Source organism: Pteropus alecto, unplaced genomic scaffold (assembly GCF_000325575.1).
Source record: "Pteropus alecto unplaced genomic scaffold, ASM32557v1 scaffold13, whole genome shotgun sequence".
NCBI lineage: Eukaryota > Metazoa > Chordata > Mammalia > Chiroptera > Pteropodidae > Pteropus > Pteropus alecto.
The window spans coordinates 8,628,302-8,652,787 of record NW_006434373.1 but is presented as its reverse complement, the minus strand read 5'-3'; the positions used below and the strand labels follow the sequence as shown (position 1 = coordinate 8,652,787).

The 24,486-nt window shown below is 38.6% G+C and overlaps 1 protein-coding gene across 5 annotated transcripts in view; it reads right to left on the bottom strand.

Moving 5' to 3' along the window:
- FGF14 (fibroblast growth factor 14) overlaps positions 1-23,370 on the bottom strand; it is a 565,286-nt gene extending 541,916 nt beyond the window's left edge. Inside the window, exons 1-2 of one of the 5 annotated variants that reach the window (XM_025044986.1) lie at positions 23,067-23,370; positions 22,409-22,536 (exon numbers count right to left, since the gene is read on the bottom strand). In XM_025044986.1, coding sequence (XP_024900754.1) covers positions 22,409-22,499 — 91 coding nt within the window. In that variant the 5' untranslated portion in view covers positions 22,500-22,536; positions 23,067-23,370. Of the gene's footprint in view, positions 1-22,408; positions 22,969-23,066 lie in introns of those variants that run through there. The other 4 variants (XM_025044987.1, XM_025044988.1, XM_025044985.1 and 1 more) reach the window with 4 other exon arrangements.
- Positions 23,371-24,486: the final 1,116 nt, after the last annotated feature.

Here is a 24,486-nt window from a genome sequence, read left to right as displayed (position 1 = left end):
GGAGGAGGACATAAAAGATTGAGATTTTTTATGTTTCCTATTAAAGTGGAATACTTAGAAAAATCAAAATCCAGATTTTTATATATTTCATTTTTAACATTAAAATAACATCATCAAAAACTACTACTAAAGGGGTTATTTTTACTTAGAGCTCTACTCTCAAGATTAAGTTGGAAAGATCTAAATTAAGAGCATTAAGAAAAATATCACCATTATTTTCAAAATAATCACTTATTCTAACCAGCATTGATGGAGCAAACCCACTAGGCATCAGATAAAGAAATAGCAAGGAAATATATCTGTTTCATTCATTTGTATATCACCTGTACACCTGTAATGTGTGGAGAGAGAGAGAGAGAGAGAGAGAGAGAGGTATGTGTGTTTCTGGATGTTAAATGTGCATATAGATTAAAGCAATAAGAACATCAGCCTGCTATAATGCTGATGTTAACAATTCTATCTTGTTCTGAAGTTTGGGGGCCCAAGTAAACAAGTTAGAAAAGTGAAACAAAAGTCATCTCACAAAATTGCACTGTTCCCTGGCCATGTACTTGAAAATAAAATATCTTTTGATATCATAAAACAAAAAATTTACCTTTGGAGAGAAAAATTATCATATGCCTTAAGAAAATAAAACCAAGTCACTGTAAAGCCAACAGGCTTCTTACAGCCTAACTCACGTCTCCTGAGGTTCATCTCCCTTTTGGGTATCTCATTAATGATAGTTTCAGGAGGGAGAATATTGGCACTGCTCTTAATTGAATACTCTGGTTCAAGCAAAAGTAAATGGCCTTTCTCTTAATTCTCCAGTGTAGAGACAAGGCAAGGCTGTAATACATATGTAAGGTAATTAAATATTTGGATATAACACAAAGGAAATCAATATAGAATATTTCATGGATCTAGATAATCTAGTAAATAATTTACCCGTTTTCAGTTTAGAGTTCAGTGCATGTATGCCTCCCTATTCAGCTCCTAATCTGCCCAAAATGCTTAAGTTTAGCAACCTAACATCTAAACCCAACAGAAGTATTACAGAAAACATTGAGTTTCTTTTCCTATGTAGTTATTCTCACTTTTAGGGTTGAAGTTCATGTCTGAACCTTTCTTCAGATACTTGACCCTGAGAATGTCTACCTGCTTTAAGAGAGGTACTACCTATTTATAATGGCAGGACTTTAATCTACTGGAAAATAGTGTTTTGTTTTGTTTTTAAAAAAGAGCACAAGAATCTATAGCAGGAGGGTTTGTTTCTTACAGCTTTAGATGACATTCATATCAAGGAATGTTTATATTCTGCATGAGATATTTAAGAAGTGAACCAGAATAAATTTAAATAAAAGAAGTATAATTTGTATCTCACAGTGAATTCTGACCTTAATTGCACTAACATTAAAGCTTAGTAGACAAATTAAAAGTAAATATAGTATCATATTGTTAGTATATTAATGAAATTCTCATGCTTTGAAAATAAACATAGGTAAGAGTCATAGCAATTTTTAATCAAAGATAAATATATAAAAATTGCTCACTACATAGACCTATAAAGAATCTAACTGTTCTGTTTCACAAGGGTATTAATTTCTTAAAAGGGCTTATAAGTATCACAAGGGTGTTAATTTTTTAAAGGTGCTTATAAGCTCAACTACAATAAAAGTTGTTATGCATTGCTACTAAAAATTTTCATAATGCCCCTATTATAGTTTCATATAATATACAATATAATTTATGTTTCTGAAATACCAGACATTTTTAGATTGTTGTTTAGTAAAAAAAAAATTTAAGAATGGTAAAAAGGTCTTTTGGTTACATATTGATTTGAAATGAGATTTATGTCTCACGAGATTTTTAACACTTGACAATACACCATCCACCTGCAAAAGAATGAAGTTGGACCTCCTACTTCATAACATATACAAAAATTAACGAAAAATAGATCCCTAAGTATAAGGGTTAAAACTCTCAGGAGAAAACTTAGAACTAAATCTTCATGACATTCAAATAGAAAACAATTTCTTAGATATGACACAAAATATACAAATGACAAAAGAAAAAAGATAAATTGAACTTCACGAAAATGTAAAACCTTGTGCTTCAAAGGATACCATCATGAAAGTGAAAAAACAATCCACAAAGAAAATCTTTGTAAACTATATATTTAAAAAAGAGTCTTGTATCTAGAATATAGAAGGAACTCACAACTCAAAAATAAAAAGACAATAACTCAATTAAAAATGGGCAAATAATTTGAATAGACATTTCCCCAAAGAATATATACAAATAGTCAATAAGAAAGATACTCAATATTAGTCAGTAGAGAAATGCAAGTCAAAACCATAATAACATAGTAATTCACATTCACTAGGATATATGACTATAAAGGAAAAAAAAAAAAAAAAACAAATGCTGGCAAGAATGTGGAAAAAGTGGAACCCTCATATGTTGCTGGAGGGAATACAAAATGGTGTGGCTGCTTTAGTAGACATTTTGGTGGTCCCTCAAAATGTTAAACATAGAATTATCAAATGACCCAACAATTGTACTGCTTGGTATATATCCAAAGGAACTGAAAGATTATGTCCACATAAAAATTTACACACAAATGTTCATAGCATTATCTATAGCAGGACAAAAAGAAATACACAAATGTCCATCAACCAAAGAATGGATAAACAAAAGGCGATATAGCCATATGACAAAATATCACTTGATAAAAAAAAAAAAACAGGATAAAGTATTGATATATGCTATAACATTGATGAGCCTTGAAAATGTTATAAGTGAAAGAACCCACATATTGTATGATTATATTTATATGAAATATCCAGAATAAGCAAATCCATGGAGACAGTATATAATAGTTGCCAAGGTCTGGGGGGAGTTGGAAATGACTGCTACCAAGTTAATTAAAATGTTCTAAAGGTGGATAGTGGTGATGGTTGCACAACTATGTAAATATACCAAAAATTATTTAATTATATAATTTAAAGGGTAAATTTTATGATATGTGACTATCTCAATGAAGCTATTTTAAAATGATATTTATACCTCATAATCTGGGTTTCAGAATTGCAATTACAACTATATTTTAATTGTACCAGAAATTATTTTAGAATATTTATATTACAGAAAATGATCCTTAGAGATTTCTTATTATTCATTAGACAAGTATGCCTATTGATAGCCAAGTAAACATATTTAAAAGAACAAAAAAATTCACAAAGACCACAAGGGCATTGTTAGTTAGCCTTCGGGGGCAATAAACAAATCTCTAGTCATAAACTATTTTACAGCTATTATCATCTTCATTGTACTTTTCAACTTAAAAATATACCTAATTTATCATGAAATGTTATCTAAGAACAGCCATGGACTCTTCATTCTGTAATACTACAGCCCAGATCCATGCCTCATTTTGTCCAATGTGTAAAATCTTGTGACATGATTCGCAGTGGCAAAGTGAAAAAGGAAATGGAAGAGAAAAAGAAAAGAGAATGTATCAATTTATTCCTCCATCTCTATTGATATTGCTTCTTTAGCTCCAGGACTGACATCCCCAGCAACCCTTCTGTCTTTATCCAACTGTGCAATCCCCTCTTCTCCCCCTAGAAAGACTAACATCTTATCTTCTTCATGAATCATCCACTGAGCCAAGCACATCATTTTTCATGTAGAAGGAATTCAGTAAGTGTTGAATCTACCTGAAACATAAAATGATACAAGATACATATATATACAATGATATAGCTTTTTAAAAAGGAGACCAATCCTCAATGTTAAAATCTAAAATATCAGTTCTCAATCATGGTGTCTCATCCCTTATATGCCATAATCAGCTGCAAGATATTGCTCAAGTAATTTGTTACTACTAATAAAGTACTACTATTGGTCAACGATTAACTTTTTATATAATTAAAATATATTCAAGGCTATTCTTCTAATAATGTCTTTGTTACATTACTTCTAATGGTATTTCTTAAGAAGTAGAGAAAGAAGAAAGTTACAAGTAGTAGGCAGAGACAATTACTCATAAAAGTGTATTAGATATGAGGATATTATGACTCATATCTATCATGACTCAGAGTTTGATTCCTTCCAGAAAGCCCTCCATGCCCTCTTCATTGGCCCTACAGAACCAGAACCACAGAAATTAAAGATCACTCTATAATATTACTGTACCCTACAACAGTAATCAGAAGAAATTAGTTAAATGTTATCCCTGCAGATATACACCATAAATCTACATATTTTGTTTGTTTTATCAAACCATCAATTTTAATCAAATTGGAGGTCAATCTTCAAAGTGATCATAGGTGGTTAATTTTAAGAGTCTTAGACTCAAGGATGTTATCTCCTCCCTCTTTACCAAGTATCTAAAGGAAAACTAAAAAGCGATCAAAAAAATAATGCATGGCAACATCTAAAATGAAATAACCAGAGCTTTTCCCCATTTTTCCTTTTAGATGAAAGGATAATAAGAAAGTACATAAGAATCAAAGTAGTCTTTAGGGAATTATAATGTAAAAAACTATTGGCACGGAGAAACAGAAACAGGATATCGTAAACCTCTGCAAAGACCCTGTATGGAGACAATAGCCACAGGAGTGTTTAGAGTGTTTTTCATTTCCTCCCGGTGAATTTTTAAGTAGCCTAAAGCCCAATTGACTATATATTTTTTTCGTGTCCTACTTTCTGTTTTTCATCTAATACCTGTCAGTGCAGAGAAAAATCATGATAGCACACAACACTGAAACCAAAAGAAGAACCTATAGTGTGACTTAAATATGCCATGTATTTGGAAGTAACAACTCTGATTTCTAAGTTATCGATGTGGCCTACTTGAGAAAAGTTTAAAGTGCCGACTACACTGTACCAATCCACAACTACCAATACCAAGATATCTGACTAGTAAACCTGATATAGGAGGTAAACAAATTTAAAAATGTCTTGGTCAGCTATTATATCTTATGCTGCAGATCTCAGCATCTAATTTTAATTAAAAATCATCTCAACAAAAGCTACCTTAAAGCCTTGAAATGGGCTGATGTGGATATGAAACATTCCGTTTTCTCATTTCAAAATCACAAGTTTAAAAGCACGAACTCTGTAATCTATTAATTATTGTTATATTGATTATACTTCTTAGTTATTTCTTCCTACCCTCACATTACTATAAATATGAACCCTTCTCAATGGCTATCTTGGGTGAAAGATTCTAATGGCCTACCGATTGGTAAGTGCACAAACATCCAGGATTCAGCCATGCACTAAGTGCCTCGCATACATCTTTACCCATAAATACATTCAGCATGCTTAGTGTGTGCTCTTCAAATTGGAAAAATTCAAGCCACAATTTAGTGAAAGCAGTATTTCATTATTCAACAGCTCAAAATATGGCCACTTTGCCATAATGTAATATAGTAATTAGGAACATGCTCTATTATGTGTATTACCTGAAAATTACGTTTATGCAATTTTTGAAGTTCCTCGTACCTGTCTATACTGCCATATTTATCAGCAGTACAAACTTCTATCATTTTCCTTAATTATAATTCGAAAGTACAGAGAAATAAGAGTAGCTCCTAACAAAATATACAATAATATTTAGAAGTATTTCTACCAATTATATTGTAAAAAGATACAAGAAAGAAAAGTTCAAAGATCTGTCTTACATTTAAACTACAACAGTGAAAGGAAAAGCACAGTTAGGCAAAAACTGTTAACAATACTCACAGAGAAAGTATCTCCCGCTTTGAATAAAAAAAAAAAAAAACAAGATTTAATTCACAGAGTGAGTTGAATGACTTAATTTCCTTTCCTCAAGGCTTCACAAATACATGTTAGTGGGCACCAGAGAGGCTGGGTAAGAAACTGCACATATCTGTGCCAAGCCATAAGACACAGCTTGGACTGTGATCTTTATATACAAAGGGTGTACATTTAATTTCATTCAAAGTTATGCTAATAAAATACATTCAGACCCTTTACTTAACTCTACAGTATTCAGACCTTCTGCATTGTGCAAGCTGTCTATTGCCTTTACCCTAATTTGCAAAATGTTTGATTAAATCACTTACTCACTCATCCACTGAAATGAGAGAATTCAGGATTATGCTGCCAATTTGCTCCCAATACAGTGTGTCTACTATTGTTATCACCACCTAAAATGAACACTTTCCCTTCTTGTATGAATTACACTTGCAGCCCTATAAACATTAGTCTTATAAACTGTGATCTCTAATAAGAATCTTAGCTCTAAATCAAAGAAATCGAAACTGTTGGTTATAAGGCATTACTAGTTTGTAAACTTTAAATAACCATTAATAATTTAATTTCTGCTCTTGTTTTAACAAAAATTATTTTCCTTAAAATATCACTTCACAAATTGTGTGGCATTCTTAAACACTAAGACATCCAAGAGACAGATATTGACCCCCTAAAACACAATACAAATTTTATAACAGAAAAGAGTCCAAATCAAAATTGATTTCCAAAGTTGTGCTTTTAGCAAACTGTTCCTTAATGAATCTCTCCACTAATTCTTGATCCGCTAACGGCCATTAATAGCTGCTAAAACATATGTCCACTATTAAAAGCCAGAACAGCATATCAGGATTCTTGTAGGAATAAAATATGTGATTCTTGTAAAAAAAAAAAAAAAAAAGTAAAAAGAATATAGAAAAAAAGTTGAAAACAGTTCCTTGCATCCAAATAGCTTGTAACATTTTTAGTTCTTCCCAGTAGTGGAAATAAAGTGCTGCTGCTCGGAGTACCTAAGTACTACAAAGTTACATACTACACCTTAAGCAAGTATTAAAAACTACCCTCCCCTTATTTAAAAAGCCAGTAAAACCATCAGAATGACAGAATTTAACTATGAGCTAGCCTCAATTTATATAAGAAAACACTATATGCTCATACTATATGCTCATCTATCTGGCTGATAGTTAAATGAGCATATAGCTACATTTCCTGTCTCATATTCTCAACAAATTAACTATGACTTTAAGGAGTGGATTGAGGCCACCTTCCCATGAGCCTCCACAATGACTCCCACAACTCTCGCTCACACCTTTTATTTCAGTCATCCTTCAAAACTCAGAGGAAGCAGTGACCTTCCTGCTCCATGATTTCTCCATGTGTCTTTGGTTTATACTTTCCCAACTGCTGGGCAATTTTTTGCCTGCCTGTATCCTGCCATACTGAGAAGAACCATCCTTTCATCCAAGTTCCTGTTGCCCATTTCCAACTAATGATAGGACATTTGTACTTGATTGTTTTCTTATTATAAATAAATCTCTCCCTCCTCCCAATACTACCCCTCCCACAATCAGTTACACTTTCCAAATGTAATAAGTAGAGCAGCTCTCAAGGATGGCACTCTCCATTTTGGAAACATTCTCTAGTTTGCTAATATTACCACATCCAGCCTAACTCCTCTGCCAGGTTTTTGGACTTCAAGTTATGATTCCTCTAAGCCATCAAAATATGATTCCATTAACATTCCCACAAATCCCCAAACATTTACCTTTCACTAGGCCTTTGACTTTTACTCACATTACTTCCCTTGCCAAAAATATATTTATCGCTCTTGCCAATTGAAACATGCACTCAAGAGTCAGCTATGTCACCCTTCTTCAAAAGACTTCTTTCTTCCCCCTATATCCCAGATGGGTCTCCTACAGCACTCCAGTTAGCCTTCAGTTGTTTAGGACTCTTTCTCATTTCTAGTATTCTCTGTACATTTAGTTTAAGTACTTATGGGCCAAAGACCAAATCCTTATAGAATGTTTTATATATCTCCCAGTTGCTAACATGGAACCAATCCCATATTAGTTATTTAATAAGTGCTGTTAAGTTTATCATATAGGATTGTATATTGTCTATCTTCTCAAAACCTCAGGATCATGTTTGAGTTTCCAAATAACAGATATTTTTCTTTAAACTAAGTGCATCTTTGGAACAACAAGAATGGCGGTCCTGAGAGAAATAGATTTCGGTGATGACTTATCCATGGGATTTCTGCACATCTTATAACAGCTTTCATCTCAGACTGTTTGCAAGGATAGTGCCTCCTTCCAAATTAGAAAACAGATTTGTTTCCTGACCAGGATAATCAAGTTAATGCCTTCCCACAGGACAAAGGTTGGGCAGCTTTGTTAAAACTCCTTGAAAGATGGGGACTGCCTAAACTTGAAGTACCTCAGCTGTGACACAAACCCACTGTAAGCATCAAACTAGCCCACTCAGCACTGCCCCTGGGGGGTTGGGGACAATGGGAACAGATGAGAACATGAAGCTGATGCCGCCTGCTGGGCCCTGAGTAATAAAGCCCTTATGTCTGACCTAGGAGTCTCCTATCTTCAGCCAGAATCTATGTAACTGAAGCAGGCTAACTTGTTAGCCTACAAGCTGGGTCAGCTCTCAAACTCTTTGTAGTTTCAGACAATTTCTGGATATTAAGTAAAAGTGAGTCTGTTCAATTAGGAATTTCTAGTTTATAAAAGAAAACAGAAGCTACCACATCACATTCTACACTTCTAACACACAGTAACATGGGTGACTCTCAAAAACAATATGCTAAGTGAAGGAAGCAAACTGAAAAGTGTGAGGACACCATGGTTTTAATGACATAAGGTTCTACTACAGGCTAAGGTGAAGTGACAGACATCAGATTGATGGTTGCGTCTTAGAGGAGGCACAGGTACAACTAAATGGAACCAAGAGGGAGTTTTCTGAAGAGATGGGAGTGTTCTATATCTTGATTGGAGTGGTAGTCACAAGGATAGACACAATGATCAAAAGACATCAAATGCTACAATTAAGAACTGTGTATTTTAAGGTATGTAAATTATGCTCAATAAAAAAGCATTATAAGTTCTAAATATCTAAACACTGACTATGTCACAATCTCTTTTAGTTTCAGGATATGATTTACAGAAACACAGAGACAATACTGGACACTCTCACATTCGTTCTTTGAACATCTTTAGAGAAGCAGCTGCAATACAGCGATTTAAGAGTATGAACTCTGGAGTAAGACTGCTTGGGTTCGTACCCACATATTTCAATTACCAGCTGAGTGTCATGAGGCAACTTCTCCAACTTCTTCAAGCTGGGCTTCACCTTTTTTAAATGTTAACAAATTTCCTCTCTAATTCTGAGGCCTAAATTAGGTAATACAGGTAAAACACCTATTACATAGAAAGTAGTCTCTAAAGATTAGTTGTTATTATTACTTAGAGCATAGATAATGGTAAGACAGGATTCATAATAATTCAATATTTCTGTGAAAGTAGAGGAGCGATATGCTTTTTAAAATCTAGTAAGATTAACATACATTCATTAGTGGGAACAGTAGTTGGAATATTTATTTATAATAAGTCTCCAAAATCATTAATTATATAATCCAATAAAGCAACAGATCCACATCACAGTTTTTAACCTGTTACGTGAAGCACAGAAAGAAATAACTGAAGTCAAATAAATGTTACTTTGGGCGAATGTCTCAAGTTCAAACAGATGTGTCTCATTTTCTTGCTGACAAATGTATTGTTAGCATCTTTTTGTTTGCCTTTTTCCCTAATATTATGTATGTTAAAGTTGAAATTCCAAATGGATTCTAATGCCAAATTTGACTGAAGAGTAAATCAATGACAAAACTTTTGAAAGACACAACTAGAGGAAATACGTGAAAATCTGGAGTATGATCATACAAATACAGGGGAGTAGGAAAAGGCGCTGAATTCTCAATGACGGAAAAGTACTTTGCTAAAGCAAAGGGCAAGAGGTCAGAATGGAGTTAACCAGACTTCATGGCTCCGCAGATTGGGCCACACTCTATCTTTGGCAAGTGTGCCCTGGTTAATGTCTCCTTAAGAAGGCATATATGCCACAGATGTACCAGAATCATCTCCGCACTGTGTTCTTTAACATTACGCCCAAGACTTTAAAAGAAAACATACTTAGGAAAGAAAAATTAAATAATAAGCAATAATGGTGCAAAATTTCTATCCTTTCTAATTTTCTTATGTTTGTTACTATATCATTCAAATTTCTAATATCTAGTGTCCATTCCATTAAAAGCATTTCCAATATTTTATATCCATTATTGTATGTCTGACATATGAGGAAATTTACGTCGCTGAATTGGCATATCAGCAGACAATTTAAATATAAAAGAAAAAATAAATTAAGAATAACGTAAATTCCTAGGACACAAATCACTGAATAATAAAAGAGAAAGCATATTAGGTTATTATGTTCAGTGTGACCAACCAGTAAAATGTTGAAGCAAAATGATGATGACTAGTGAGTGTTTAATTAAGAAACTAACTCAGGCCTCCTACTAAACAGAGTCCTTTCTTTAAGAATTATAACACGGGGTATACAACAGTAACACAGCCAAAAGAGATGAGTTTTAGACTCTGAAATAAGTGGCTGTTTAAAAAAAAACACTTTTTAAAACCCTACAATTGTTTTAGCCTTTAAGCCTTCTTATTTTCACATTTCTTCCTTTTTAAAGTACGAGAATAATATATCACATACTCCACACAGGAAGTAGAAAGAAAAGAGATTACAATCCCTCCCAAACTACACTTTATCTAAGAGGCAGCATTACAGAAGAGGTTACCACACACTTCAGTGATCCACTATAATTGCGCAGACAACAAAATGTTATAGGAGAAAAAAGGCATTTTAATTACAACCACATTCATTTCTATCTAAAAAGCAGGTGCACACACTTACATATGTAAATTCAATAAAGTTCACACTTCCTTCTCTTTTTTTGTCAGACCTGAAGAGTGAATCTGAAAACTTGGCCTTTAATTGCAGTACTTGAATCCTCAAACTGAACAAAGTACTGTGCACAAAAACATATACTATTTACAAAGAACTGTATATTACTGTTGTTTATTGTAAAGCGTATTTTCCATCCTCAACTACTTCCACATTTGAAGTCAAGAAAATGGCCTCTTTACTGCGGAACAAGTCCCATAGAACTGCCTATTTAAATTTTGATCTAGAAAGAGAAACTTGTTAAAGTTTTCTACTTCCTATTAACCCATTTTCCATTTAGAAAAAAAAAAAGTGCAGCTCACTGCCAGCATTAATTTAACATCACACGTAGGAATGCTGCGTTTTCTAGGATTTGACATTTTCAGCAATCTAGAATTACTATATTTTGTAAATGGAAATACCACCACTAAAAACGGAATGCTCTAAATAGAATATCATTTGTTTCCAAAGACTATCGATATACCAGAGCTATGCAAAAGTAATAATAAAAGCAAGACAGTTCATGACAAACTTTGGGGGTAAGGTTAAGGTTGTAATCTTCAAGTTATCTTGGAGTAAATGCTGCAGCTGCAAGCACTCACAAGCACCACGAGTATTCTCAAGGCAAACGGGAAATGGGTTAAAACTCCCACAGTCCTATGAGCATCCTAGAAAGAGCCAAGTCTACTCCATGTTTCAAGGAAGCAGGGGTATTCTATTTGCAAATGGTCAGTCGATCAGAATCAACAGGAGTTGTCCAAATCAAACGCCTGTGGTCAGAACACTCTAGACTCCTCCTTCTTTTTCCTTCCCAAATTCAAACTGGACACTGAGATATTTGGACCATTTCTTTTCTGGCCCTTGTCGCCACCTTATTTTGGACTTCCCCACTTCTACTTCAGTTGCTTCTTCCTCTGTGGCCTTTCTACCTTCAATCTTGCCCCACTCAAAGCTATTTTTCCCACTATAGCCATACGATTGTCTAAAGGGTAAATCTCACCATGTCACAGAACAGAACACATGATCTGTTCTTGGCTCCTGATAAAGTTAATTCGTAACTAATGGACCCACAAAATGGAGGCCACCCCAGTGGCCTGGCCCATGTCACAAATCTAAACCTAAGTCACCCTGTACTTAACAGGAGACATCTGTCAAGGTAACCTAACAGCCACCAACTACAATCCCCCAATTCAGCTTTAGCTGGCTTTACCCTACTCTAGAAAATAGGACCTGCTAGTCTTATAAGGAAATCCTGACCTCCTAACCAATCATGTTGCCTCTTCTAATGTACTCTATAAAACTCATTCTTGCCCAAAATCTCTCACAAAGAGTGCTCCACAGCTTCTGAGGCACTATACTCCCCCATTCCATAGACTGTTTTCCCCTTAATAAAGAACATGGAACTTGTTACTAAACTGTTTCGTTTTGTCAATTGACAGTTCTGGCAATGAGATGAGACCTGGACAATTACTGAAGGTTCTGGGGATGGCTCCTAGATTCAGGTGAAGGTACTCACAGGGCCCTTTTGGTTAGCTGCCTCTTTGGGCCCCTTAGGGACCTCCAGTAAGCTTCTCTCAGATCAACCTCAGCTTATTTTGTGTTCGGAACTCTTCAAGTTTATCTGTCCTAATCTTTCCAGGTGGAAAACTGGGGTGTGAGATACTCTCGATTTCCATGGTGAGGCTTAGTGTGCCATCACAGTTGGGTTTGTGGCTAACTTCATCTATAAAGTAAGCATCCTCTGGAGGTCCTTCCAAGTCTCGGACTGTTCACAAGCAGCCAGAAATTCAGTTTGGTTGAATTAGGGAGAATTAGTTCAAGGGAAAATAATGGGTACCCCTCAATCTAAAGAAAGCAAGATGGCAGCTGTTAAGGGATTCATAAAGTCTCAAGGTAAGTCCACAGCATAAACAGCTGGAGAATTTGGGGAAATAAAGAGAAGAAATTCAGACTTTTCCGACCAACAGCACATCAAAATCTAAGAAGGTACAAGTCGAACTATGAGATGCCAATAGGGCATCTGCCACTATAAAGAAATCTTCTCATGAAAAGGGATAATAGATCTATTGCTAATGAGAATCTCAGAAGCCAAAGCCACAATATTGGTAGGCGTGGGGTTGAGCCTTAAAAGCTGTTAGAGTGCTAGCCACCTAACTCTAAGACTACTGTACTGCAATAAATTGGTCACAGAATAAGTTAGATCAACACTAGGTCACCCACGAACATCAAGAAAGATTCCATGCAATGAGGTACACTATAAAACACCACAAAACCCTCAACCCAGCAGCACATCCTTCATAGGTATTAATTTGGCTCCAAGAGACCCAAGGCTTAGCTAAAGAAATAGGATTCTCAAGTTTCAAAGAACTAAGCTTGCCATCTGCTTATTTTATATATGAAAACTCTGGTCCTGGCAGCTGTAGATAACTACAAAAACGAAAACTCTTACATTATAGACAACCTAGGATTACAATGATCATTATGTGGAACGTTTCATTTTGACAAAATCGGTCATTTAATAAGTGCACTTAAAAGTAACGGTTCCCAAATCAAATGAACAGACTGGGATACCTATTTTAATTGACACAGACGCCTCCAAAAGGCTTAAAGATTCCAAAATAGCTTCATTAAAAGATTAACGGCAAAAGGCTAAAGAAAAATTAAGGACATAAGAGTTACCTAAAACAAAGACTATAAGACCGACGTGACTTCTACTACGTCCCTCCATCCTCCTTTACCTCAGTCCTCTATCTGAACTGCCTTTCCACTCTGAAGAGGCTATAAAACCATAAACAAAAGTCCACCAAGTTAGTCGCCTTACAGACACCCCCATATGGGCCCCTCTCAGGGTTGACAGGACTCGGAGGGATTCTCCAGTAAACCTTCAAACAGTCAAGGGGAAATTAAACTAAAATCAATGAAAAACCTTACCAAATTCTGGTAGATACAGGAGCTACACTCTCTAAACACTCCTTGTTCCAAAGCCTGCAGATGGGATCCTGAAAAAACTGGCAGAAGTGAGCAAAGTTTGAGAATTCTTACCAGAGTCAGCTCTCCTGGATCTCTGCGGGTAGTGCCCAGTTGAGAGAGGAAGGTAAAATTTCACATTGTATCTTCCTTTCCAGGACCTATTGGTTATTGATCCTTTTTCTCCCAGGAACAGCTGCTGCCTCGTTTGCCACGTTTTGTGTCCCTAGAACTTGGCTTGACAACCTTCAGGTTACGGGCCCCCAAAATATGGCCAGACAAAAATGTGAGCTTCACTCCATTTGGAGCTAGATATGGCTAGAAAGAAGTGCGAGGATGCACTCCATTTGCAGCTAGTGTCCTAGTGACTGTTGCCAGCTCTCAGGGAAATGTCTCTTTCTTTCTTTCGGCTATCTTTGGAAGTGGCGTTGGATCTTGGGAGGGTGGTATCTTTGCACCTTCTTCAGGGACACATCTTGTGTCCAACAAGTTATTCTGTGATGTCAGGAATATTTACTATTTGGCCCAGTTAAAACCTAACAAGATATTTGAAAGGATTTTTTTTTTTAAGTAGTTCTTTGGTTAGAAGTTGGCCAAATTTAAAGGTGATATTCAGAGCCCGACAGGAACACATTTTAGGCCTTCTCCTCTGGGCTAAATGAAACTATATAGCCAGAGGGAAAGAAAAGCATTCCAAAGACAAATAGCTCTAAATCTAAAACACAGGCGTCTTTTGATTTCTATCTTAGTTGAAGATCTTCTCCACCCTCTAAAGAAGCAAATAGAAAATAATGTAGTTGGATGGGTGCTTTAGTCCTTTGATGTCATACAGGTTGCAATCCAATTCTTTGAGGAATTAAAAACAATTCTCCTTGTCTTACAAATCCAGTCTTTACAAGAACGGAAATGCAGCTCTAAAAGCAATTCAAAGCCCATCTATCTGCTTTACCAATTTCAATACCTTCCCCTAGCCATTTACAAAGGCTTGTAGGTATTGTTAAATTCTGGATTTAGGAAACAAAAACCCTTCTTGGAGGAACTTGCATTCTTTCCCTGTGGACTTACAATGTAAATGTTCTACTCATTCCTCTCTAGGCCATCTCTTCGAAATACAAACTTCAGGGAGGTAATTCTTAACAGAGTGAAAGGCTATTTGGAAACAAGGCCAATGAATAAGCTTCTAAAAGTTTAAAGCTGCCTATGCAGGTAACCTTAATCGATTCCATCTGCCAGAAACACAATTTGGATCCAGCTGTTGTCTTATAAACTAGTGAGTTTTGCATCGTCATGCTCTCAAAATAGTCTCTTTCAATTTCTAAATTTACAATGATTTTTTTTAAAAGATTCAAAACGCTTGTAATTTTTTTCCTCCGGATAGCCCAAAGGTGATAGAAGGGAAAACAAGCCAGTGTAGATAGACTCCTCCCCCCAACATGTTTAGAGATGGGAAAAGACATCTAGGGAATAATGGATATAATGGAATGCCATGTTTCATCGCCAACCACACAATTCTATAAACTGCATGAAGAACTCTTGGTGGTGTCACCAGGACAAAAATCACCCGTTTCTTCTTCCAAGGTTCAAAGCTTCTGTTGTTTATGTCTACAATTCGAAACTAGCTCTTGGAACAGTCACTTCTTCCACTGTGAAGTAGTTGCCACACCTCTAAAAGGAGCAGATTGTTCATGATACCTAAAGGGGTCCTTTATCTCTGATTGATTTTAGATTACAATTTAGAGTGAGATTGGGTGGAAAACTACAAAAGCGTAGAACATAAGAGCTGGGGCCGACCTGAGATTATTGTAATCAAAGCTCTTAATACAGAGGCCCAAAGAACTTCAGCAGCCAGCGCTGGTCTTCCAGGAGTAGCTAGTAGGGAAACTGAGACCACACTTGCTCGCTCGTCCTCTCCCAGACCTAAGCTTGGGCACGATCACCAGCAAGCCAGATCCTGCCTTCAGCCCAGTACCTTTTCTTCTAAGTCCTGTAGCATATCGGAGGGCAAGCAGATGCAGGCGGCCACCTGTAGACCGGCACCAAACTCTTCTGCAGCCCTTCGGCCCTGCGGCGCACGAGGGCGCCCTGCCGTGGACGTCAGCCATGTGGACCTTAAACCTGCGCAGCGTCAGGGACCCAGGGGCCGGGTCCGCGCGCGGGGTCGCGCCAGCACCGCGGCCCCCAGCCACGTGGTTTCCATAGCAACTGCTGCGCCCGCTGCTGAGCCCTTCCCAGAGGACCCCCAAGGTCAGAGGTCATCTCTGTAGCAACAAAAACTTCTCGCGCTATGGCGGCTCAGACTGGCCGCTTCCGCCGCAATGCGCCGTGTATCCCCCGGCTCTCCGGGGCCCGTAGCGTTCGTGGTGGCCAGTCCCGGGTGCTCCGGCTGCGGGTCATACTCAAAGGAAGACCGCGCCTCGCCTTGGTGGTCCCCTTTCTTCAGGATCCAGTTAGGCGGACTCTGAACCCGGCTTTGGCCAGGTCACCTAGGGACCTGACTCCTGGAAGGAGATCGGAGCTGCAGAGGTGGCCGGCTCTCGGTTTGCAGAAGACAAATTATGACAGCCGCTCTAGGAAGCGGGGGCTCTGCCCCAAGCCCAGCATTCTGCCAGACCTCGTCCCTAACACAAACTCCGCGCCTCCTGCCCGACGCAGCCCGGAGCCCTCCACCTTTGACAGTGGCTCCGGAAAGGAGGAAGCTAAATAGAGCATTTTGGTTGTGGGAAGTGGAGGGAGCTACCACTTTTGAGGATGACTGCTTTAAAACTGGAAAAATCAAGACATTGAGGGGAGGGAGCACCTCCTTTCAAAGCAACTGTAACTAGAGGCTTTTTAGGTACTGTCCCTCAAGAACAAAAACATGGCACAAGGAAGGGTCCCAGTTACCATCTCCAGAGAAATGAGTTCATAAAAGAAAAGAACACTCAACTGTTTTTGTAGAACGTCTTCCTTTTTAAAGAGAAGAAAATTAAAGACTAGAAAAGAAAATGAAGGGCTCTCACAGAAGGAACCTAATGGCACCCTAACATTTGCTATTTAAAGGCTGAGAGTGCTCGAAGGGGAGAAGTTAACTTTCTCAGAGAACCCCATTTTTCACTATTAATTCATTTAATAAAAATGTATTTAAAACTGTCATACCAGAGTTTTTGCCAGTGTACAATGATAAAGGCAATAGTGCTGGATGACTTTCTTAGATGGTGTTAGCAGATTCGATCCACAAAAACTTAAGTGTTCCCTACAAAACGAGTCTGCATTGTGCCTCCTTTTCATCTTCATGATTAAGAAGGCTCTAAGAATTCCTCTTTTCAACTTCCCTTGCCTTCATCATCCTACCTTTTAAATTCCTACCGAGCAGAAAATTAGTTTGTAAGTAACTAGAGAAATATGTAGGAAAAAATCATGACGTATTTGGTCCTTTAAAGGGTAGAAGAGCAAAAACATTAGTATATCTCTAAGGCCATATGAAGGAACTGAGAAGTCTCCCTCAGAAAATTCCCTGCCTTATAATGCTCAGGTTCAGCTAAATCTGGTATGATATACAAACTAAAAACCTAAGGAACACCACACAGACTATGGTGCAGAGCGGGTAGATGTCAGTAGGTATTTCCCTCACCCACAGTCCCTCCTGGAGATGGTACTAACATGGGCTTAAAAGTTTTATTAATAATATAGGCATGATGCATTGCTTCAAGTACACCAACTGTTTCCCCTTAAGGCGCGAAAACTATTTTGAATAAATGCTTCCATTTTGAGACATCTACACAGTATTTATAGAAAGCTTATGAGTCTATTGAATGAGTTACAATGCCAAAATATGCAAAGGAGTGAAAACTTTTGTTGTTCTTGTTACTGTATGTATAACAACACTTCATAAATGTCCCCAATGTTTGTGTTGCTAAAATATGGAAGACTGGGTTTGAATACTTTTAAAGGAATGGTTCCATGTGGGAAAAGTGAAATATAGTATAGAATTAGCTTTAGCACCTTTTGAAAGCAATGCGTCATTTGAACGAATGTTCTCAGTTATGGATGCTGTCTAAGATGGGAACAGGCTGGAAATGGGTACAGCCAAAGTCATCATCATCATTAAAACAATTACTAGAGTATCATGCATTGGATTTGTTAACTTGTTAAATTGGATATAAATTCCAAAAAGAAAAATCCAATTTCCTAACGGGTCAATACTTGGAACCCTATCTAAAACAACATTCTTTGGTTTCATGGAGTGGCACTGCTCTGGAAAACTCATTTTGCCACTTCAGTAATTAAAGCTTCCTAGATGAAATCCAAGGCCAACTCATACTACATGGAATCTCAATCTAAAGACAAGCACGTTAGAAGAAGAACCTTATATCTATATGGTATTCTAGCCATGCAGTCTGAATTTGATGTCTCCATCTGATACATGCTCAGTGTTTAGGAATTCAGGGTTGTGGGCCATTTGTGGCTCACCTAGCCCTATAGGAATCCAGGATAAGTGGACAGTCTGAGAAGAAGAAGGAATAAAAAATGCTTACTCTTTCTTTTACCCACTTCCCTATTTTCTCACTTCTAAACATCATGACAGCCTTAGATGTAAAGGAAGTAGCTTTAAAAGAATAACGCGTATTTAAATAAGTAACAGTGACATACCAGGTGTTTCGGCACCTAAAACTGCTTAGTGAAAGGCAAAAGTAGAGCTGAAAGACACCAAAACAAGTTAGAAATAGAAAGTGCCAATGAATTCTACCAAACCCTGCTTGTTTCATCTCAAAATTACATGACAGAGAGGGAGACTGAGTTCAGAAAAGGAAACACTCAGGGCCTCAAGCGTGTGGGATTTTCTAAATATGCTCTGCAGAAGTAGGTCTAGGGCATCTGCTTCCTACTCTCCTTGCCACTAACACCAATATTCAATAAAATTAACTTCAATTAGAATTTATCTTAAAATCTGTGTTTTCCAAAATGCTATCAAATCTATGGAAGTTTGGGGGTCTTGTGTGTATGGTTGAGTGGGTGTATGTATTTGAAGCTCTGTGGCTTTCTTTGATTATTGTACATTATGTGTCTGAAGAGAAATCCATGGCATGACCTTAGTATTTACCTTTATTGTGGGCTTCTTTTTTTCCAACCACATTTCTTTCCTTAGCAGATGTCACTTAAAATTCAAAGACTTAGATTATGTCTCAGACTGGCCTGTGATACGCATTGGCCAGTTCAAACTATCATTACTGGTTTAAAGAAATTTATGAAACCCTTCTCTAGGCAAAATGAGTTCCTTGGACCTAGTATTCCTTATTTAAAGATTTGCCTAAAATACAGTCACCTTACATGACTGATACAGTATAAGTTGAAGCAGGTAACATTGATTCTAAACATATAACTATTATTCTGCTAGGAAAGTAGGGGAAAGTAGGACATTTAAGTGTATGTGTGTGTTTTCTGATGGTAGGTGTATTGTGAGACATTGTTCATTTTTACGAAGATAGTAAATTTATAGCCAGAATCTTTAAGCTACTGTAATTTATTTTAAAAAGCATATATTGTACAAATATATTCTTCATGTTTTATGTAAAAACTACAAAAACTAATTAACACCTCTTATTTAAATACTTATTAATAACTTTTGAGTAAATGAACAACTTTGCCCTTAAGTTCATGGTTGTCTTATCTGCTTATTTTCACACCAACTTGATAACAGTGTTCTGAAATTCCTCCTAGGAACCCTTGACCAAACTATCTATACTTGTTGACAATTTAAAGAATTGGCAATAATCAGTATATTATTTTATAACTTGCAAAGATTGGGAAGAGAAATTAATCTAATAAGATATCTTTGCACCAAATTCATGATCCCAGTATTTGGTGGTATTCTGCCAAGCTTCTTCATTTGAAACCAGTTACTTGTCTTCATTTAAGATTTAAGATAACATAATAGGTAGTAGTCAATCTGTTCTTTTTCTTTTTAACAGTCTAATGGATTTTAGTCTTTGTTTTATTTTAATTACCCAGTTAACTTCTTGGTTGTACTAAATCAAAAACTTGCAAAGGCTTTCAGACTTCATGTTAATAGCAGAAGGAGAATGGAACTCCATCACCTACAACACTGAAAAGGAATGGGTAGGCATGGGTTTGATTCAAGCTCAAAAAGCAAAATTTTTAGAAGACGAGATAAATAATGTGACACATTAATGTCCCATTTTAAAAATAATTTACAAAATGCTTCAACTCCCAAGTTGGAACTCTAACCCCTGTCAATCTAAGACTAAACTATCCTATTAGAATAGCTGGTGATGTTGTTGGCACACTTTGAGTTAACCCAACAATTCACACCCAAATACTTTAGAATTTATAAACTGCAAAATAAATTGCTCTAAAAACAATTGGTTATTTGTTTGACACCTTCCAAAATGCCTTGGGAAAAAAAAAAATCTACTTTATTCCAGAGAGATGAAAGTGGGTGAGGCGGGGGAGGTGTAATAAAAAGATCTTGCATCGTGTACTGGGAGAAATTAGTGTTTCCAGTAAAATCGTTGACAAAAAAAAGAAATTAAAAAGGCCAGTAAGGAAACTTACTGTACTGTGCTGAATTACTTTCCACTCCAGAATTGTGGAGGGACTGACTTCAAGGTCCCTAGACAAATGGTAGAGCCTTTAAAAATTTATTTTACAGTATTCTTTTCTCAGAAGGGGGCTAAATCTTTTCAGATGACACAAGGCCTCAAAAAGCACTGTTTTTACTGTGTGAAGGAGTAACCCCTTCCCTCCCAACTGCAGCCTTTGGCTTGTCCCACTTAGGGAAGTCTTGCAAAAAGTGTCTTCACATTAACTTGTGAGATAGTAGTGTTGCAGATCTAGGTATGATCAAGGCATCAGCAAGTGTTGAGCTCGATGCCTGGCTGGAGTACACTTCATAGCTGAATTGGAAATGCGGATGGTAAGGTGACAACGCTGTTTTCTCCTTGGGTAATGCTAAGAATGGTGGTATCATTTCAGAGTTACTAAACGCTGAACAGTTGAGAGAGAAGGGTAAAAGGACGGGGATGAAGGAGGAAGAGGAGGAGAAGGAGGCGGGGGAGGAGAGGAACAGAGGGAGACAGGAGGTAGAGCTGGAGCACAGGGATGAGAATTCCAGGACAGAGGCACAGCTCCCACTGCAGCACTGCGCCCGCGGGTAGCCAGAGGCTACTCCCAGAGCCTCAACAGCCACCCAAACTTCCTAGCTGGGGGCAACTGCCCAGCACGAGAGCATCTGCCCTTTTGGACAGTCTAACAACTCGCAGCTTCCCTTCTGCGGCAGCCGTGGGAGCTGCACAGGGTGCTCAGTCTCCACACCCACCGCCTCCATCCCCGCCCACCCACACCTCTTCCTCCTTCACTAGCACAGAGCACCCACAGGCGCAGCCCCCTCGGAGCACGCCTCCCCAGCTACCCTGCATTTGCAAGGTTCGAGGCAGAGAGGTAGCAGCCACTTGCTGCCCAACGGCTGGGGCTCCGCGTGTCAGGGCCGCCGTGGGGAGCCATGATCTACTACACCGCAGTGCCAGCGTCAGGAGCATCCATTGCAGGACTGCCCGGCCCCCGCCCCCGCCCCCCAATGCCCCAGACACGAACACCCGGCCCCAGGTTCCTCTCCAGCCTGAATCGAGCCGGGTGACGCCACACACCCCCGGTGCCAGTGCGCACGGCTCCGGGACAGGCTGCGCCCAGCCTTCTCTCTGGCGCGCCGCCGCCACCACGCAGCCCTCCGGCCTGGCCTCCCTGGATTGCTGGCCCACAGCTTCGTGGCCGCCCCAAATGCCTCAGACTGAGATATAGGAAAGTGAACCCCGGGGACCCAACTCTCCGAGTCACCTGTATTTGCATTTCTTATGTAATGTACTGCAAGTTTCCTGGTTGGAGCCCTTTGGAATGGGGGCGCATGATCACTGGGATGCTGAAGCAGGGATCCACAACCAGGTTCATCCCACCCCTTGAGACCCAGACGCAGGGCTTTGATACTGCTTTTTAAGGGGTTGGGGGTAATCGTGTATATTAGAGGGGCTAGGCTTTTATCGGTCTGGAGTTCCCCCAAGGCTTAAGCCCTGCTCAAGTATTCCCAGCGGCAGGAGGTGTCGGAGGCAGACGGTGGAACGAGTTAATACTCCGACACCCGGAGCAGATGCGGAGGGAGGCGGGGGCTGACGGAGGAACGGGGCCGCGAGGGACCGGGCCTCTTTTACTTGGGTATTGGTGATGGGGTGGCGAATATTGTGCAAGCTAATCAGAAAGTCTAGAGCAGGTTCTCGGCACCGAGCTACGTCCTCGAACCTACAGCAGAAGTGAGAGCTCGTGGTTCTTTTTCCTGACAACTACCGGAGCTTCATCTGCCTCGGGGAAAACCTTAAGCCATAGCCCTTCGATATTCCACCAAACATCGGCAACCAAATACATTTTTTAAAAAAGTTTCCTCCTCCCTCCTAGTGATGGATTGTGTCACAGCCAAGAGATGATAATGGTTTTCGGGATCACAGACGCCGATCCAGCTGTTACTTGTTTATCCATGCAACACCTCTATATGCAACACTGTCCTGGTTCCTTTTCTGTTTCCCCTGCCTTCCTGCATAGCAGAACTGCAGATCTAGCTCAATGAGCAACAGACAGGTTATTATGAGGAAAAACATAACATGATGCATGTTTTGCTTACCAGTTGGGTTCTTGTTTTTCTTAAGACTCTTGCCACAAAGACACTGCAGCATATGCGTTCCTTTGCTGAAAATGTTCCAAAGAAACCACATTGATTTGGGCGAAAAGCAATCCAGCAGCTTAGACACCCTGAGAAAGAAGAGATCCTTGTGGTTGCATAATAATAATTTGAAATCAGTTCTCCTGAAGAGGGGCACCGGTTTTACCATAGGAAACACGATAATATTCCGGATCTTCTCCCAGTTTTTTCCCCTCACGTGGTATATTTCTTTGAGACTTCTCAGTGATTGTTTTTTTTCGGCCAGGGTGAATGATTTATCCCTCTTGATCACCACTGGATTGTTACCAAAGGGTTGGGGGAAAAATCCTTTTTCAGCATGAAGCCAAACAAAAAAGCAAAGAAATCCCAACTGAGACCAGAACTAATCAGGGAGAACAGTAATGCACAAAAGATCCCCAAAGAGAAAACCATAGCCTTTTACTTGATTGCTATGAGGATGGGTGGGTCTGCAGAAGGCAAAGCAGGATTCATCTCACTGAGAGAAGACTGCCATTGTGTAGCCCCTAGGAGAGAACTAGAATTTAGAACTTAAGAAAGAAAAAAAAAAAGAAAGGAAAAAAAAGAAGAAGAAAAAAAAACCACCAGCACACACACTCACACACCAATACCACCTCCGATATCGAGTCTGACAGCCGAAGACACAGCCTCCCTTCTCCCAGTGTCGATTTTTTTATAATCAATCGCCAGTGACCAGTGGGATTGGATTGAACTTGCAGTTCTCAATCGCCACGAAGAAAAGATGCAAATCTAGGTGCCCCCTTCCCTTGTCAGGCCGGTAGTAGGTAGAGAGCGCCACAGATCCCCTTCCTCCTTCCTCTCACTCTCCCAGTTTCCAGCGACGGTGAGCATGAGGAAAACCTCCTCTCTGGATTCCTCGCCCAGCCTCGGATGTGAGTTACAGGCATTAGAGGGAAGAGGAGGAGGAGTTGAAGTTTGCATTGAAAAGACTGGCTTTCCATGACGTAGCCACGTGCTTTCAGACCCGTCACCAGTGAGATGCTTCAACCCGCCCGGGGAGGGCAGTGTCACTGCAGTCTCTCTGCTAGTTCCCCTCTTGAAGTCCCCACCGCCAGCACCTGGCCCCAGCATTGGACCCTCTCCCTCCTCTGCCAGCATGAGTTGGCTTGCTGTGTGTTCTTCGAGCATCTAACAGAGTCTTCTGTTAAAAGTGAATTTTGAAAAGGAAAATTAACAATTATAATCAGCAAACTTTTAAAAATACATGGGAGGTGGGGGGACGGGTAGAGGGAAACAGTAGTTTAATACCAAACACTCTTCACAGCCAAAATTAGTTCCACCTTACATTCTCAAAAGCAGCATCTAAAACATTAAGGAAAACTCAAGATCCTTTAGTTCTTATTATTGGAGTTCTACTTAAAGTGTTGTTCAAAAAATATAAACTAGGCATATGACAAATATGCACTTGCAATAAACAGCCTGTTAAAAAGGGCAACCACTAAAATCTAGGTGGCAAGCCATGGGGAGGGTCATATGTGCAATGGAAAATTTATGCATTTTCTAGACAACTCATTATTTTCGAATAATTTTTTTTGTACAGAAAGCACTCTGCTTAAATCACACCTGATTCATTGCTTGTTTCTCTACTTGTTAATTAAACTAACATTAAAAGCTCTCATTAAATTCACTTCTCATCTACACTAATATACAGCCTTGTCACTGGCCACCACAATCTAACCAAACAATACGGACAAATGTTTCACTTCATCAAGATATAACCCAATTTTCTACTTTCTCAGAAAATCAAAAGATTTTGAGCAGAGCTGTCGATTTATTTTATCTTATTTAGGAAAAAATGCTATGTGCAAAAATAGTACGAACTATTACAAAAAATAATATTATAAACTTCAGTGTACTCCCTACTCAAAATTAACAAATGTCAGCATTTCATCGTATTTGTGAACTGAAGATTTTGGAAAAGTAATATTGACTACTCTCACTCTTGTTAGGTAAATGAATTAAAGTCATCTCAGCTTATTTCCATTTCTATAGGAAAATTG